General features: G+C 40.5%; 1 protein-coding gene across 1 annotated transcript; it reads right to left on the reverse strand.

Moving 5' to 3' along the window:
- Positions 1–8,384: 8,384 nt before the first annotated feature.
- Positions 8,385–17,443, reverse strand: LOC136767473 (zinc finger protein 135). The gene is made up of 2 exons (XM_066721267.1): positions 17,236–17,443; positions 8,385–10,417 (listed from the first exon to the last, which is right to left on the reverse strand). The coding sequence occupies exon 2, from the start codon at positions 10,284–10,286 to the stop codon at positions 9,042–9,044; it is 1,245 nt and encodes a 414-aa protein (XP_066577364.1). The 5' UTR covers positions 10,287–10,417; positions 17,236–17,443; the 3' UTR covers positions 8,385–9,041.
- Positions 17,444–18,503: the final 1,060 nt, after the last annotated feature.

Here is an 18,503-nt window from a genome sequence, read left to right on the forward strand (position 1 = left end):
TTTTGCACTAGACTTATTTTTATAAGTTTTATTTCTTTGCCCAAAGTCAGTTTCTGGAACACAATGACTTGTATAAATAAGTCCAGCCCGAGGTGTGCAGTCGGCAGTGCTGCAGTGTGTGTGAAGGTGTGTCAGTGGATGACATTGATGTAGTGGAGCACTGCTGTGCCTGTGTCTGCGGCACTGTGATGTGTGTCAATCATCCGGGAGCAGGCTGTGCCGCTCAGCAGCCGCTCGGGAGGGTCCGGCTTGCACAGGAGGGAGCGGCTGAGCTACACGGAGGAGCCCGAGCTGAGAGACGACGACTACCTGTGTGAGTGACTCTCTGACACAGCAGCTTTGTGCTGTTTGCTCTACAGCCCGTCTCTCACTCAGAGGAGCGGCCATCTGGCGGGGCGCTCTGACCCGTGTCCCCAGCCTGATCCCGCTCTGTCCCCGTGTCTCTGCCAGTCTACGAGGAGTGCCAGTCTACGAGGAGTGCCAGTCCCTCTTCCTGGACGAGTGCGAGGTCCACAGCCGGCCCGTCTTCGTGCCCGACGCCCCAGCGGCGCTGGGCTCGCTCAGGGCCTCAGCGTGTGGGAGTCCGGCATCCCTGGAGCGGGCCTGGGGGTGTTCTGCACTACGGGCCTACGAGGGGCAGCCGGCCAGGGAGGAGGAGGCCGTGCTCAGTGGCTACTCTTGGGTGGTGAGTCTCACCAACATCTGCACTGGAGCCCAGCCTGGTCTCACAGGGTTCTTGCACAGGTCTGGAAAAGTATGGAAATCCTATTGTCAAAATAATATATACTAAGTATTTCATTGATTCAATCACTACTATGTAATTGAATGTATCTTGTGGACATCTTATCATTTTTTAAATGTTTTTTTTTTTCTGCTTTGACACAACGTTTATATTCACCTGCTTCTTAACCCGAGACCACACACTGGGCTGGAAGTTATTTACAGTGCGTTTCAGCCCTGTTTTACACACTGCTCTACCACTACAGCACTGCAGCATCGTGACTGCAAAAATGACATTCGCTTTCTTCCCATTCCCTGCTAACCATTCCCTGTTAGCTGGGTTGTTACTGAGAAAATGACATATTGCAGAATTAAAATATAAAATACCATCATCTACCCTGCCATGCCAGTGCCATGAGCGCTGCGCACCCCAGCACATTAACCACAGCCCAGCACAGCACGAATTACGAGCAGCTTGTCTTGCCCTGAGTCCTGCATGTGCAACACAAACAGCCCTGTCTTCAGACTAGTATGTACAGGAAGAGCCGGGGGGACCACAGGGCCACTGGCCCCTAATGAAATATGATTGGCCCCATACATCCATTTTTTACCGGTCCTTTAATCTCTGTCCAGCCGGATTTATTAATGATTTGAATGCTTGTCCTTTTCCTAGCACTGAGCTACAGCCCCGGGTGCGAGTTTAAGCCTCCTGCTCCGGCAGCGCTGCAGCTCCATCAGACATGAGTGATGATGTGTGAGGTGATAGTGTTCACCTGTGTCAAGCCTTTCTGAACGACTATTGGATGTTAATAAATGACTGGCGTCTTTAAAGACCACAACAACCAATCAGGAAGGTTTATTTCATCAGGGCGTTAACAATTATAAAAAGGAAAAGGTGAAGTTGAGACGTGAAGTGAGCGTGTGTGTGAGACATAGACCTTGTTTTAGTGTTAAAATGTATTTTCATATAATCGCGTTTAGTTAAGACTTTTTTATATACATTAATTAATGAACAAAAACGAATGTATATATATTTGAATAACACTAATCATTCATGTTGTTTATTGTTTATGTTATTGATTGTTATAAGTTATGTTTTAACACAATGTTTTGTGTTTTTTTTTAGGGCTGTCAATCGATTAAAATATGTAATCGCGATTAATCGCATGATTGTCATGAGTTAACTCGTGATTAATCGCAACTTAATTGCACATTTGTATCTGTTCTAAATGTAGCTTAAATTAATACTTTTCAAGTTTGTAATACTCTAATCAACATGGGCATGGACAAATATCGATGCTTTATGCAAATCTATTATTAGTGAAACCATACTCAACATAGAGCATGAAGACTAGGCATGTTTCAAAGGTCATAGATGTTTTTCATGTCTATTAGACACATGAAAAAAATAACAGAAATACAAGGTTCCCATTACTTCTGTTTCTTTGCACTGAGCAATTTACTTACACAAGCCTGTTTACATTTAGTTATTTAGCCACACATTTAGTTATCGCTGTGGTGAATCTATTCCTTGTGGAGTTGTCCATTTCTCCGCTGCAAATTATCTAGTGTGCTCTGCCTTTGGCGAGGGGGAGGACCGCTCTGCATCAGTTGTATGCTTCGCCATCAGGTGTTATTTTAAACTCGACGTGCTGCGGTGATAACTCAATTCACATCGACAATCAATGCAGACAACTTTTATCTTGTCGACAGAACCATCAGACATCGTTTTGTATATGAATTTTCCGTTCAGAAGACCTTTTTCTTTCTTCATTTCTGTTTGCTGCTGCATCCTTTCCTGTCTATGGCTCACTATGGCTGCATCTCCATTTCTCCAACTACGGGCTAGGCTACGGGTCAAAATGCGCGCTGCATTAATCGCGCGTTAATAAAATTAGTGCCATTAAAATGAATTTGCGTTAATGCATTATTAACACATTAATTTTGACAGCCCTAGTTTTTTTTCTTGGTAAAGCATTTTTACACCTTTGTTCATACAGCAATGTATTGAATAAATAAATGTGTTTTTATTTGACCTTTTTTATATATATATATTTGCACTGTATACTGTATGTTATATAAGGGTCCAGGGATTGAATGTTACACTCAACTTCTTGGCCAGACATTTATACATAGCATTTATTTTATTTATTTCAATATTTGTTTGAGATCATATCACTTTGTTTACATCTCCAATCCCCCACCTTTCGGAGTGTCCTCTTTATTTAAAGCTCAGGTGAGATAACCAGAGCTAGGGTTACCATAACTAATTATCAGTGGAGCAGTACATTTTGCTAATTGGTTAATAGGTCTTCTTAATGTCCAGTGTTAAAAATACGGTGCTACATTTTTGCTGGATTTGTATGAACTGCCCAGTTTATCCCTGTAATTTGCTTCAATCTTAGCTTACAAACTGAGTTTTTTAAAGCCATTTTATAAAAAGATCTGCCCGGGGGAGCATGCCCCCGAACCCAACTAGCAGATGTTGGCCCCTCGTTAACCATTATGGCCCCCTTGTGGCCCTCCATTTCCAAAATCCTACAATCACCCCTGAGTACGTACAAATACTTTTCCACAAATGTGTTGTACTTTACCACAACCAAATAAAGGTAGATGTCCAGGTATGTAATTTCAATAAGACTTTTATTTGAAGTTACTGGAGAATCTTAATCTAATATTGTTGTCAAGTGGATCGGATAGTGTGTTGTTACCGATGATCAATTTATTAAGATGGCGATTTCTCTCTGACCTTGGTAAATGTGATAAATAACTGCTAAACTGGTATATTTTTTCTGTGCATACACAATACTTAATGTTTAATTAATTCTTGTTTAATTAATTGCTAATTTATTCTTTGCACATGTATTGATGTATTGATTAGAATTGCACAATATTTGTCAAAAGACTCTATAAACACACACTTCTTTAACACAGAAAGCAGTTATAGATTTGCCTTGAAATCTTAAAGCAGTTTGGAAGAAGTCTGGAAAGTCTTGAATTTGTCTATGGGAAATGGGCAAAAACCCTGTCTCGGGGCACTCAGCTCAGACACCAGCTCTCTGTAAGCGTGAGGCTGAGACAGAGCCAGTAGAGCAACACCCCGCTGTGCCCGACCCAGTCCTCACTGCACCGGTTCATGCCATTCATTCATTCTGAAATGGCATTGTGATACTCATTCAAATATCAGACGTTAGCAGCGCTGACTCAGCACTGGACTTCTGGGTTCTGGTCAGTGCTGTGGATGTGGGGGAGGGACTCGATGCCGCATCGATATAGGAAGCAGCAGCACACGGGCAGGGCTGTGAAAGAGCTGATATTTATCATACAGGGTTCAGGTGTGAAATCAAAACTCGCAAACCAAAATGTCAGTCTCTCACACACACACACACACAAAAATAACTAGAAAAGAACTGGGGTTTGTTTTTGTGGTTCACTTCCGTGTTTTCCCAGGACTCAGATCACTTGTGTTCATACTGCAGTAATGAAGTGAACTCAGATCGGTTTCTATTAATAAACCACCAGATGTTTACATATTTTGTCGTCTGACCGAATATAATAGAATATGTCTTTAATGTCCCTGTAATTAAGAGCACTATAACACCTACAACAAAAGAAACCATACATACCAGGACAATACCACAAATACAGTCCAATAAATCACAGATGACATCACCATCAGCATGATGGTCTAACAGTGCTCCTGTTTCCTCTGTAGCCCAAATCACTGCCCTGGACGTTTTCACCCCGTTTGAGTGCAGCAGCTCCATGAGTACAGTAAAGCTCATCTCCGTCGTGTGAAATGTACGGGTCGCAGCCTGGTGGTCTCGGTTCGGTTCATTTGCCAATCGAACTGTGTTGTTCTCACTCTTCTCCTAACGAACCAAACCGCACCGTGCCGAGTCTGACCGAGAGCTCCAGTGTGAACCGGTCCTGAGATACACAAACCTCTTCCAGACCAAGTCTATCGTATAAGCAACTTTAATCTAATTGAATAGAAAACGTTCCCAGTAAAGGCAAATGCCAAACTTCGGCATGTCAGCTCTCTCCAGTTAGTCCAGACATGCTGTCATAGCATCCTGGATAGCTGCAAAACTACAGAATCCCCAGATTTGTCTTCCCCATGGCAGCTATTATCAGGTCAATTTACATCACTCAATGATATGTTGGTTTGTATGAACCATCTTATAACGCAGAGTAATGTGTGTTACAGTGTGTGTGTCCACAAGGTAAACGGTGACTTTCTCATGCCAGTACAATCTGCAGAGCGGTTTGTGTTGTCTTCGACAGATAACAAGGGTCACCGAAGACAAACACTGTCCCAACACTGCAGCCTTGTATAACAATGCTTTCAATGCTCTCACACTGTGTGGAAGGTTTCTCCTTTCTCTCTGCCACCTACACTCTCTGTCACTCTCTTGCTCTCTCGCTCCCCCATCTCTCTCAGTGCAGTGTCTGTACAGCAGTGTCCAGTCAGTCAGTGTGTCTGTACTGTAGTAAGCCCCCCCGCCGTCTCTCTCTCTCTTCAGGACGCAGTGTGCTGAGCTCAGGTGTTTCCCTGTCCTTCACTGCCCAGCTCTTCCTCCACAAGCACATTAAGAGCTGTCACCAGCAGGACTACCTCACCCTGCTCAGGTCTGGCTCAGAGTGGAGAGCCTCCTGCCCCAGAGCAGACAGCAGTGCTCCTGCACAGCCAGCGCACCCTCGCCTGCCCCGCCCCCTAGAGACTTTGGGGGCCGCCACCACTGCACCCAGGGTGGGAAGAGCTTCAGTAGAGGAGAGTCCCTTACAGTCCACCAGCGCACTCACACTGGAGAGAGCGTACTGCTGCACCCAGTGTAGGAAGAGCTGCAGTCAAATATACACGAGAGAGGGAGTTGGAAGGGCATTGTGTCGTAACCGCTGATTAGCACCATACAGTCACATCACAATCTCTTCCGTCAAAAATAAAATTGTATCAAACGTTGTGGATTGTGAATCTCGTTGAATACAGGACAGGACTCGTAACGAATAAAAGAAACCAGTTCAGCTTGTAACAATCGAATTAACAGTTGTTAACAGCTTTGGTTTTAACTGTTTTGTAATCCACATTCGTTTGATAATATGTCACAGCCCTCCAACATTATACATCAAAAGGACATACATTTGTTTTCATACGGCCCGATCATTTTCTGTTCCCAAGTAATTCAGTCCTTTATATCCAAAGCCGACACGCACGGCGCAATTCCCAAAAATAGTCCGAAGCCACAAAAATAGAAAAGAAAAACTAGAGGATCACTCTCACCAGTTAAAGCACTGGACTGTAGTCCACAGTTCCGATTGTTTTCAACTTCCTGATCCAAACTAATAAAACCGCTCTCCGGCGTTGCTGGGGTAATCCAAGTGTTTCATTACTTCGCTGGTCACCGATAAAATTCAATGCATATTATTTCACTCCATAACACAAAGCTAAACAAAAGAAACATGATATTATCTGTCACAGCTATTCAAAGTTGGCGCCAAACATTTTGCCTCCTCCCTCTTTTGTCTTTCCCATGGAATAAATCCTCCCCATTTCATTGGAAGCCTTCGTGCTAAAGTGCCCTATGAGACATTGCCTCTATAGGCTACATAGACCCCCTTTTATCCGTGATTTATTTTCTCAGCTTTATCCGTCTCCAGTATTTCAATGTGACAATATCACAAGTTATTAAAAATCACATGTGCTTGTCCTGGGTAGACGAGGAAGGTACCTCACTTTAAAACTGTCGTGAGCCGTGTTTGGACTGGCTGAACTGTGGACGAGGCTCTCCATTGATCAGTTACACCATATGTCTAAGGTTTACACAGATTATATTTTCTTGTTAATTGCATATGATGTTAATGTACGTTTCGGTCCGGGTTTAGATCAAATGTTGAATTTATGAATGGAATTAAAATGTATGCCTTAAATGCTAGTCTAGATCTAATGACAGTGGCTGAACTTAGATTGGCTTCAACCCTAGTTCATATCTGTAACATCATGCACATACTTGTCACTGAACACACATGTATTTGGTAGTTTTGTTCAAAGAAGTGGTCACAGTAGTTTAGTATTTTAATTTAAGTGCTGAATGGATCGAGCCAGTTCCAGTTCAGTACCGTTTAACACTTGTGTGACTTAGATGTTGTCCTTCCTCTCTTCCTCTCTTAACTATAATGCAGCAGAACGCACCCCTTTACCGCATCCTACAACATGATGCCCCTTCATCATTACCTTCATGGTGAACACACTATGTAAAAAATTGAACTTCCTGTAAAAACGACTGGAACTGAGACAATTCAGGTTCAATGTGATGTGTTACTGAGTCCAGAATATACTGGTACAGCAAGGCAACACTGATATACAGACATGCTGGACAGTCAGCTTTTATGAGTTGAACCCCTGTCCAACGCCACCTTCCAGAGTGACCGCCCCACCCACCAGAGTAGCCAATGGCAGCTGCCTATTAGCACAGCAGCTGACAATGGAGCCTCACCCCCTCTCCACCTCCCAGGGTGTCAGATCTTGTGGGTAAGTCTCTACCAACCTTGCACACCGACCTGCAATTTGTGCTTCTTAGCAGATCTGCTCAAGCTCTTTCAGGTTGCTTGTGGATTGCTTATGGCCAGCAGTTTTCAAGTCTGTCCACAGATTTTCAATCAGATTCAGGTCAGGGCTTTGACCTTCACTTTCTTATTCTCAAGACACTCCAGTGTGGCTTTGGATTTTGGATAATTGTCCAGCTGAAAGGTGACTTTTCATCCCAGTGTGAAGTCTTTAGCAGCCTGAAACAGGTTCTTCTTTAGTAGTCACCTGTCCTTTGCTCCATCCATTTTTCCTTCAATCATAAGAAGCTTTCCAGTCCCTGCTGAGGAGAAGCATCCCCATAGCACGATGCTGCAGCACCAGGCCGGACTGTAGGGATGGAGTCGACTCAGATGTGCTGTGTTGGGTCTGTCCCAAATACAACGCATGGCATTCAGACCAAATGTTCCAGTTTGGTCTCGTCTGACCACAACACCTCTTGCAGGATCACTCAGGTGCTTTGAGATGCTTATTTTTAGTAATGGCTTCAGTCTTGCCAACCTCCTATACAGGCTAGTGTTCTGGATGTTGTTGACTGATACACATTGTCTCCCATCTCAGCCACTGAACGCTGTAGCTCTTTCAAACTAATTTACTCAGCTAGACTTTAAGCTTGCTTTGAGGATCGGAAAAAGCCAGACTTCTGTTAAGTTATCCTGAAATGTATCTGGTTAACTCAGTTAGCCAGCTACAAGGAACAGGGCCCAGAATGCAAACTTAAAAGCATCAAAATGTGAAAACTGTGAGAGGGTCACTGAATGAATTGTGAACCTAAATGTACTCTGGGAGTATAACACACCAATTGGAAGTCTAAAGTAGCAGAGTCTGAGTTGAGGAAATACAACTCCCAGAGTTCATTTCAGCTTCTTGCATGATCTCAATTTGCTCTATTTCAGAGAGAGAGAAAAGTTGCAACTTTTCTTTAAAAAAAAAAAAAAAAAAGATAGATTCCTGGATGTGATTTTAAAAGCATGCAGTGTTTCTTCACATATTTGATGCTGCTTGCCATTCTCACAAACAAGCAATAACTTTGACATACAAGAGCTTATTCACACCCCCAACAGAAAGAACTGCAGCAGAGTTCAGGAACATTTTTATTTTAGAAAAAGAAGAGATTAATGCCATAGATGTGAAATCTACAAAACATAGTAACAATTCAGATGAAAATACAAATATGACTCAACTATAAACACTGAGTTATTAGCCATATTTTAACAGCAGTTTTAAAAACTGAAACTAACAGTTAATAATTAAAATCTCAGTCAACTAAGTCATCCAGGGTAATAACAATAATAGTCATTAATAGTGACCAACATATGACCAAAACAACAACTTTCACTTTTCAAGGGATACCTTTGTTGCAGTCGCAGGTGTGTCGAAGTCAGCAGCTGTCTTCTGATGATCAAATGCAAATGCAAATTAGCATGGACTACTGCAGGAGTGACTACTTTCTGGTTTGTTTCGGACTACCTTTTTTAAATCTAGATTAAAACACAAATCTGGGGTGTAGAATGGATATGTTGTCGTCCATAAATTACACCCCCACCCCGTCATAACTCAGAATAGTAGGTTTCTGGTGACCATCAAGAAAACAGTGGGCACTGGCTGACTGCTACAATACAAAGATACTGATACATACAGCTTTTAACATCACGGTTTGTGTAATTTTAATGTACAAATTCAATCCAGTACAGATATATCAAGTATGAATACACTGCTGAGATTTAACGTTGCATGCTTAACTGAAACTCTTCCCACTCTGTGAGCAGCTGTACGATTTCTCTCGTGTGTGAACGCGCTGGTGAGAATTAAGTTGTCCTGCCTTGGTGAAGCTCTTCCCACACTGGGAGCAGCTGTACGGTTTGTGCCCAGTGTGGATGAGCTGGTGTGATTTAAGGCTTCCTGCGTGAGTGAAACTCTTCCCACACTGGGGGCAGCTATATGGTTTCTCTCCAGTGTGACTGCGCTGGTGAGATTTAAGGTTCCCAGTCTGGGTGAAGCACATCCCACACAGGGGGCAACTGTATGGTTTCTCTCCTGTGTGAATGCGCTGGTGTCTTTTAAGGCTTTCTGCATGAGTGAAACTCATCCCACACAGGGGGCAACTGTACGGTTTCTCCCCCGTGTGAATGCGCTGATGTATTTTAAAGCTTTTTGCATGACAGAAGCTCTTTCCACACAGAGAGCAACTGTATGGTTTCTCCCCCGTGTGAATGCGCTGGTGACGTTTAAGGCTTACTGCCTGAGTGAAGCAATTCCCACACAAGGAACAGCTGTACGGTTTCTCTCCTGTGTGAATGCACTGGTGTAATTTAAGGCTGTTTGCCTGAGTGAAACTCTTCCCACACTGGGAGCAGATGAACGGTTTCTCCCCTGTGTGAATACGCTGGTGTGTTTTAAGATCTGATGCACTGGTGAAGCTCTTCCCACACAGGGTGCAGCTGTGCACTCTTTTCCGTGTCAGAATGCATTGGTGTCTTTTTAAGCTTCCGGAGTTCCTGTACGTTTTCTCACAGTGGGGGCAGCGATGGCAGCCCTGATGTTTCCTAGTTGTGTTTGAGGGGGGAGAGTCAGAGCTGGAGGGTCCAGGATGCAGCTGTCTGCCCTGTGAAGACGGGCTCTCACCCCTCACTGCACTGTCACTGCCTCCACTGAGCCCCGTCCTCAAGGCACCAGAGTCAGTGTCACACAGTCCATCTACCGGAAGCTGCGGCTCCAGTTTACAGAGGCCTCCTGTAATATTCTCTGTTTTAAGATCACAGGGTTCATCTTTCACAACCGTATGCATTTCCCACTCCGGGTCACTGTCCTCTGTCTTAATGTGGACAGACAACACACTGGGCTCACACTGTGTACTGGCAGAGTCTGGCTCAGCACCAGCTGCACTGGGTCCACACTCAGATCCCAGTGCCCCGAGTCCCTGTGTTAAACCCTCCGTCTGTGGCTCTGCCATGTGGCCAGATTCCAGTCCACTGAGCTCCATTCACTCGGTCTGCTCCCGTGCTGCTCAGACAGACTCGGTGGGCTCGGTGTCCTGCCAGTCCTGCTCACAGGGCTGCTGCTCAATGGGAGCCCTTTCCCCAGAGTCAGGGAGAGCGCTGGCCTCTGCAGCTCCTGGGGGAGGATAAGACAGGAGCACAGATCACAATGGGGAATCCAGCAATTAATCACAGACAATAAGTCACCAACATTTTGCACATTCACTTGCAAATTACATAACCAAAACCCAATAGAGCTATTCATAAATCATAAAGAGATACAGTATGTATTCAATTAAGAAAATTGAATGTTTTGGGGTTTGTTACACCGGCTGGTCCCAGACGTCCACGGTTTATGTTTTGCTGATGTTTTGTGTAAATTTGTTATGACTCAGTCAGATGTTTCTATGCGGGGGGTAGGCCTGTTCTGTTTTAAACATTTCTAGACAACTTTCATTGTCAGATCAAACTAAAAAAGTGGGATCATTGCTAAGAAAACAACCACTTATTAATCAAGCTATACAAGTAAAATAAATATTTTTCAAGTGTGATGAATATATTCAGACGGTGACAAATTAAAGGAAAAACCAATATATAAAGTGTCTCAGTAAGTTGTTGGGCACCATGAGCCCCAGAACAGCTTCAATGCTCTTGGCACAGATTGTACGAGTCTCTGAACTCTACTGGAGGGATGGACACCAAATTTGAGGGATCCATGCTAGAAAATTTATGTTTTGCATGGTAACAAAAATGTAAATATCTAGATATATCAGTAATGGGGAAATTTTGCTCCCCAATTAACAAAATCGGTATCAGACCCACAAAACCTGTATCGGTCGGGCTCTAATATATATATATATATATATATAAAAATCTAAACAGACCGGCCCACCGGGGCTTCTCTCGCACTTCCCGATTGACAGTCTGCCCCTGCTCATCAACTGCTTTGTTCTGAACATTGTCCTTTCCTTAACTGCTTACAGAGTAGAGATACAGTCACTATTACAATTGGACATGTATGGGAAACCTTAATTGTGCTTTCTAATATGTCCTTGGTTTTCATCTTGAGTGACTATGACACCTAACACAGAGGAGATAGACCTTTGGTCAATATAGAACACATATTGGAAGTAATACGCCATCTAAAAATCTCCTTAATTGTGACCTTTGACCTCTCCAATCAAGGTTAAACTCATTTTCAGATATATTTGCATTCTATTCCATTACACTGCTTGCATTTAGCAGCTATGCTTAATTACTAGAGCCCGACCGATACAGGTTTTTGGGTCCAATACCGATACCAATAATTGGGAAACTAACATTCCCGATTACCGATATACCTGCCGATATTTCCTTTTCTTTTGTTAGCATGCAAAACATACATTTTCTAGCATGGACCCCTCAAATCTGTGTCAGAGAGAAATTGTGTCAAATATGCACTGAAGGCAGGATTTTTACATTTTACATAATAAACTTAGCATTCATTTTCCTCATAAATAACAACCACAAATCAAACATTAAAAAATAAATAAATGTTAGAATAAGGGAGAATAAAGGAAAAATATAAAAATATGCAGGTGCTATACATTAGAACCAAGGTATTTGAGCAATTTCAAATGCAAATGTGCATGTTCTATACATTAAAGCAAATGAGATTGTGTTGGTTGGTAGTGCTGGTCTGGCTTATATTAGCATTTTCAGGCATCGCATCAGGTCCTCTCAGGTTCAGAAGTCCTCCTCAGTGCTCAATACTGCCGATACAACAGGGGCGGGTTATAGCGCAGGCAGCACAGCACGGCTGCATTTGTTTAAAAAAAAATATTTAAAAATGCCCTCGAAAGTGTAACTTATTCACATCTTCAGCGAACATTTACTGTTTTTCTTTATTTTAATTGTTATTGTGAATTTTGAAAAGCGATATAATTTTACTTTTCAGTAAAAATGAGCCTCTATGCCATAGTATACGGTAATCTTCAGTCATGTCGAAAATAATCAAAACTATGGATACTCAAATGCAGTGCAGCTTTCAAAAATGCTTTCTATTGGTTATGAGGGTTTTAGTAAAACACATGTTTATTGGTGTATGAGCCCTGTGTTTCTGTGGGTGTGTGTTTGTTTCACCATGGTGCTCAGTAGTGTAGTGTGCGCGCTGGGCATAAGAATCACTGTCGAGTTGGAAGCTTCCAGCGAAAACTAAAGCACCAATACTATGTTAGAAAAAAATGGTAAATAATTATAAAAATGACTATAAAACTAAATAAACATTTATTTATTGTCTGAAGTCTGATGAATGGTTTTACGGTAATTTGAAACAAATATTTAGCCAATAGTTTGAGAAAATATATTGGTGCATTATCGGTAGAATGTGCCAATACACATATTTGTGTAAAAGGTCTATATCATCCGATAATAACGGTGCTCCGATATATCGGTTGTGCCCTAGTCTGAAATATGATGAAGGATTTTATGGTAATTTGAAAAAAATTAAATAAAATAGCCAATAGTTTGAGAAAATACATCGGTGCATTATCGGTGGAATATATGTGCAGATACAGATATTTCTGTAAAACAGCATCTTGGTTCTGTTGCAAGGTGCCATTACATATTGAACATCTCATTATTAACAAGATCGTCCGATACCAATATTTTCCTACTATTTATTTACCTATAGATCCAAAGCACTTCCTTTCTTTTTCTTTTTTTTTTTTTAATACAGCAGCAGGAAACTCTGAAACATTATGTTTAAGGTATGGGCAGATGGCCTTCATTTATATAAATATTTAGATAGCGTTAAAGGGATTGAAGAACCCAGTGTAATGATTTATATTAACGTTAGCATTAAAAATAATACTGGCATGTTAAGGTCTCTGCTGTTCTCTGCGCCTTGCGCGTTATTCTGGGATTTCCCACTGCGGTCCTATTGTATATTAGGCCTATTTGATTTCCGCATAAAATACTGTACTATACTAATACTTATACCACTTCTAATAATATTTATAATACATTCAAACATACGCTACATGTCATAGTCGATTCCCTATTTTATCCTTATCTAATAAGCACATTATTATTTCTTAATGCTATGATTAATATGATTTGCAACTACTCCTAATAATAACAACTTACATTTACTTACGTAGTCCCGGTTAAATATGGGACTTACAGTAACTGTGTGGAACTGTGTGCCTGGGTTTTATGTAAATTATGTTTTTGTTTTAAACTACAATTCTGTCTATACACTTCAATGTAGCCTCTTTTTGAGGCTGGGGGGGTTGTGAAATGCATGCTGGGAGGGAAATGAGTGAAAGGGAAGGAAACAATGGGAAGTGGGAGAGAGTATGGGAAGAGTTGTGAAGGAGTACGGAAGGGTGCCGTTAGCTTTCCAGTCTAATTACTCAGTTCTTTGGATAACAGGAATTATAACTAAATGAGTGACAACAATCTTGAGAACTGTTCTTTTGATCTTCACGTGTGAAAAGAAAAAGACGGTGTATGGTTGGACTTGTTTTCATTCACATTGGATTTTGCTACACTACTGCGGCGAAGGACAACATCTGTTCGGCTGGGGGGCTGTTATGAGTAACGACGGGATTACATGTGATGGAGTAAAGATATTATTTATTTTTTGAACAGTGTTTTTTTTTCTCCATTTAAAACTGCAGTACTGTTTTTTCCATCTATTTGTATTATTGGTGTTTCCCTGCATTACTACTTACTGGGTCGCTCCCACAATACATCAAACGTGCCACCGGTGTAAACTGACAAAGAGAACTTGATTATCTGACAATTTGTGAGTGCACTTTGATTCAAAGAATCCATTGTAAGTTTTGCTTTATTTTGTTTCATTATTGTCTAACATTTTGTCATCTGGTGTGAAGGTTGGAAGGGTAATTTATATAGCCTATCCTATACTGCTCGAATATGTGAATGGTGTCTTTTGAGACAATATGGTTAATACGTGTACACAATGTCATATTTTATGTGCTTTACATTTGAAATATTAATGTTAAGTGATTAAATAATTGATATTGCCATTTAAGGGGTGTTAATGAAGTAATTAAGTAAATTGAATTTCATTAAAGTACATCGCATGTATTTCATATCTTTACTAATGTTCAATGTTTGTGTATGCTTTTTGTTTATTCTTACTATATTGATAAACGTATGTTAGGGTTCCTAGAAAGTAGTCCTGGGCACCCTGGTTTTAGTTGGAGGCACTGCTGTGTTAACAACTTAAATTATACAGGAGAAAATGAATTTGGTAGACTACACCATCTGCTACATTTGAAGAACCCAGGTAATACTCCAACTCTATCCCCTTGTATCATCAGTGCTGTTGTGCGGTGAGAGATAAACAAGTTAGGTGAGGGTTACACTTACAACAACTTACATTTACTCATACTAACGTACATACTTGGACTATAAATATGAACCAGTACTACTATGAAATACTTTTTTGTTATACGTACACAGACCAACTTTTCCTCTTTTAAGACTTCTATATACTAATACTTATTGCACTTCTACTACTAATAATTATACTACGTTAAATTTGTATATACACAGCTTTAGTACCGATTAATATTATTGTAATTATTCCATATTATTCACTACTCATACCTACACATCTTAATTCCCTATAACATAATATGTGGGTCAATGATGTGACGCAGGCATTTTGGTGTCCCAAGCATATTACAAATATTAGATTTATTTACTTTTCATTAAAACTGAATAATATGTCTGTATTCACTGATAGGACTGTTTTTCATGAGTATTTAAAATGTTAGGAGCTATTAATCTCCAATCATCCAAAATGTCATACCGGATAACTGTCCACACCTAAAATGAAAATTCAAAAATGTTACACAAATACATAAAAAACTATAAAACCTTAGATCTAACAGTTGAGCATAATTGTGTGAGTGTATGCATTAATGTACACAAATATTGCAAAGATTCTTAATTTACGTTTTGCTAGCCATGTGACAGGACACTGCATCGTTCAGAAGATCATGAAGGACCTCCAGGCTGTGCATAACGTTTAGTAAGCCTATCCTAAAATGTTGAAATGTTGATAATTTGACCTTTTCGATCACTGGTGCACTAGGGTACAAAATTCTGTCATATTGGGCAACACTTAAACAATATTATAAATGCTTTATATATATATATAATGTGAAAGATGACATTGAATAGTTGGGTCAAAGTAATACATTTACATAAGTGGTCAAGTAATTGACTGATTCATAAGTTAAAACTTACATTTTGTCATAATAGAAAACGATTACTTTCTGTTATCCAACAGTCACTCATTATCCGGAGTGACTTGCTTATAATTGTATTGTTTTTAGGAGTATTTTTAAGTGTGTAGGCATCAATTTTACATTGTCATGTTGTATTAACAACATAATAACATTTATAACATTATTTATGTAGTTTTAATGCAAATTTAGTCTGTGTGGTTGTCCTTAAATAACAAACGAGATGGCAACATGGTCATCATTGTTTTGTTTTAATTTATGTTTATGCCATGAGGACATTTGCAAGTTTTAAGAGAACATATAAATCCAAGTTAAAAACAAGCATAACTCCTATATATTTAAAATGTTGTGATATCAAAACGTTCAATATACTTTTTAATCTAATGAAATGTTAATTAATTGAGTTACAACACTGTTGTTACGGTTTACTTTTTCTTGAATGGCATACATTTACATGTTCCCTGTATAACCTAAAAATAGTTAATGTGCTGAAAATGATTTAGTTAATGTTTTTAAATCTTAAAATGATTTACTGCTACTGTTTTATCAAAGCCTCGAGTGGCATTGTATTGCATCAAAGTGACGGCTCACTTCTGATTATTCACTGTTAATTCAATCAAATTGATGCATTTAGTGACTCTCACTCTCAGTTAAATACACAATGAGTGTTTCAGTACATCTTTAGATATCATCCCATATGAAACCTCACAGTATGTCATCCTGAGTAACAAGTCAGTGTTCCTGAGTTAAGGATACGACAATAATCATATCATTTTCTACTAGAAAGCATTTTCAGACATTTTTCACTATTCTGCATTATGTTTTGGGTGCCTAACTTCAAAAAATGCACCGCTGTGGATAGAAAAGCCCAAATTTGTGAGATCAATTGATTTTTTTCCCCCCTGAGCTGAGTATGTTTGTCGAGATCAAACTATGAATACTTATAATAAAGTCAAACAATGTTCATTGTTATCCAGGATGACATTTTTGATACTAGAAATCATGATTTATAATACAGTATAAATGATTACTTTCAGGAATACAATTTTGAAATATATACATAACATTCTAATGGAGGTAGAAAGCTTTGATTTGTATTTTAAACTGATTTATTTTATTTAAAATCCTTATTCGTCACTGACCATATATAGTATATAGTCTATAGTATACTGTATTACCTTGTGATATGTACTTACTACAGTAGCATAGCAAATACTGTAGTACCCCGCTTTATACCATATTACACTTCATACTATAGTGTACTGTAGTAACTTGTGAAATACTATAGCACACTGCTGTACATTGTAGTATCTCGTACTTAACTTACTACAGTACTACATGTGCACTGAAACAGACTGCTTACTCTACTCAAACACAGTCACATGCGGACACAGTTTCTCCACAAGCGTGTTATTATTAATATTATTATTAATATCAATGCGAGAGCCTACATCTATGGATGAGGATGGACATTTTCAATGCTGATGAAACACAAACGTGTCGAAACCATAATTTCCCCAAATGTAACCATCGCAGAGGTTGCGTTTCATTACACTTGCATACAGGACATTTAAACAGTATTGAAATAAACACGGTGCCGAGGGCAGCTCCCGGGCCTCCCTCTCTCCTATCCCGCCTCCTCGGCTTCTCAAGGGCCGCCCATCGGCTCCGCAGCGCCGGCTCCACTCACACGGCCCGGCCCGCCTGGTGCTCCCGTATCCTCCGCCTCGGCGCCTCGGCTCGTCTCCTCTCGGTGCTCCGCCAGCGTCTCTCCCCGGGCGGCTGCGGCAGCTCGTCAGAGCCGGGGCCAGGCGCTCTGTGTCCCGCTCTCCACACGCACCCTGTCCGGGTCTGCGCAGACGCACCAGCCACCCCCGCCGTCTGCGGGACTGAGCCACGTCAGCACGTCCCGCATCCCCGGGCCGACGTCTGCACCGCTGCGCAGCTGCTCAAGAGGAACTGCGCAGGAGCAGCCGCGACTGCACAACACCAGACGAGCGCTGTGTATCAGCCAGACCCAGCTGGGAACAAGAGTCTGGTAAGGGGGAGGAGGAGGAAAAGAAGGAAAGGAAAGAGATTCGAGGGGCCCCTCTGAATTCCAAGTGTGTGTAGTGATTTGATACTGACAGTTTTCTGGAAATTGCAGACAGTGTCAATTTTGTTTATTTTGTCTGGCAGATAGCAGATAGCCCAGATGTGAAGGTCCCGGTTGGAGTGCCACCTCCTATGGATAATGTGTGACAAAAAACAAACAAATAAATAAATAAATTAAATAAAAAATACATAAGTATATAAATAAATACATACATACATACATACATAAAAAAGAAATCTCTCTCTCTCTGATTATATATATATATATATATATATATATATATATATATATATATATATATATATATATAAAATCAGCCATAAGTGGTTCTCTCGGTATCGATCCTCCTGCATCATGTTGTAGCCTAAGGTACACTTATAAATCTCAATTAAAGAAGTGCATTTATAGTATCACCTTATCACGAATCCTGGAATCTTGTAGAACTCAATTTCTGTAATAATTGGACGCAGACACCAATTCCAAAGATATAAATTGTCAAATTTATTCAAAACAAAGGCTAAATGTAGCACTACACTAATTATACAAAAGGGAAAAACTAATTAAAATTCAACTCTAGATCAACAAATCAAAGACAAATCACTTCCGTGACCAAATCAAAGACCATGGGATCGCATATGATAACACAAATCGTTAAACAAAAAAGGTTATAAACACATTGACTACAATACCGGTTAGTAAGACGAAGGTGAGTCTCTAATTAGTATTGTTAGTCAGACATTCAATAACTACGCAGGTTAGTATTTATGTCAGGTAACTTCTCATTATATATATATCAGTCTCATTTACGTTTAGGTGCTGAGAAAGATCCTATCATTACTTGTTACCACAATTTCCCTTAACTG

The sequence above is a fragment of the Amia ocellicauda genome, chromosome 14 (assembly GCF_036373705.1).
Source record: "Amia ocellicauda isolate fAmiCal2 chromosome 14, fAmiCal2.hap1, whole genome shotgun sequence".
NCBI classification, from domain to species: domain Eukaryota; kingdom Metazoa; phylum Chordata; class Actinopteri; order Amiiformes; family Amiidae; genus Amia; species Amia ocellicauda.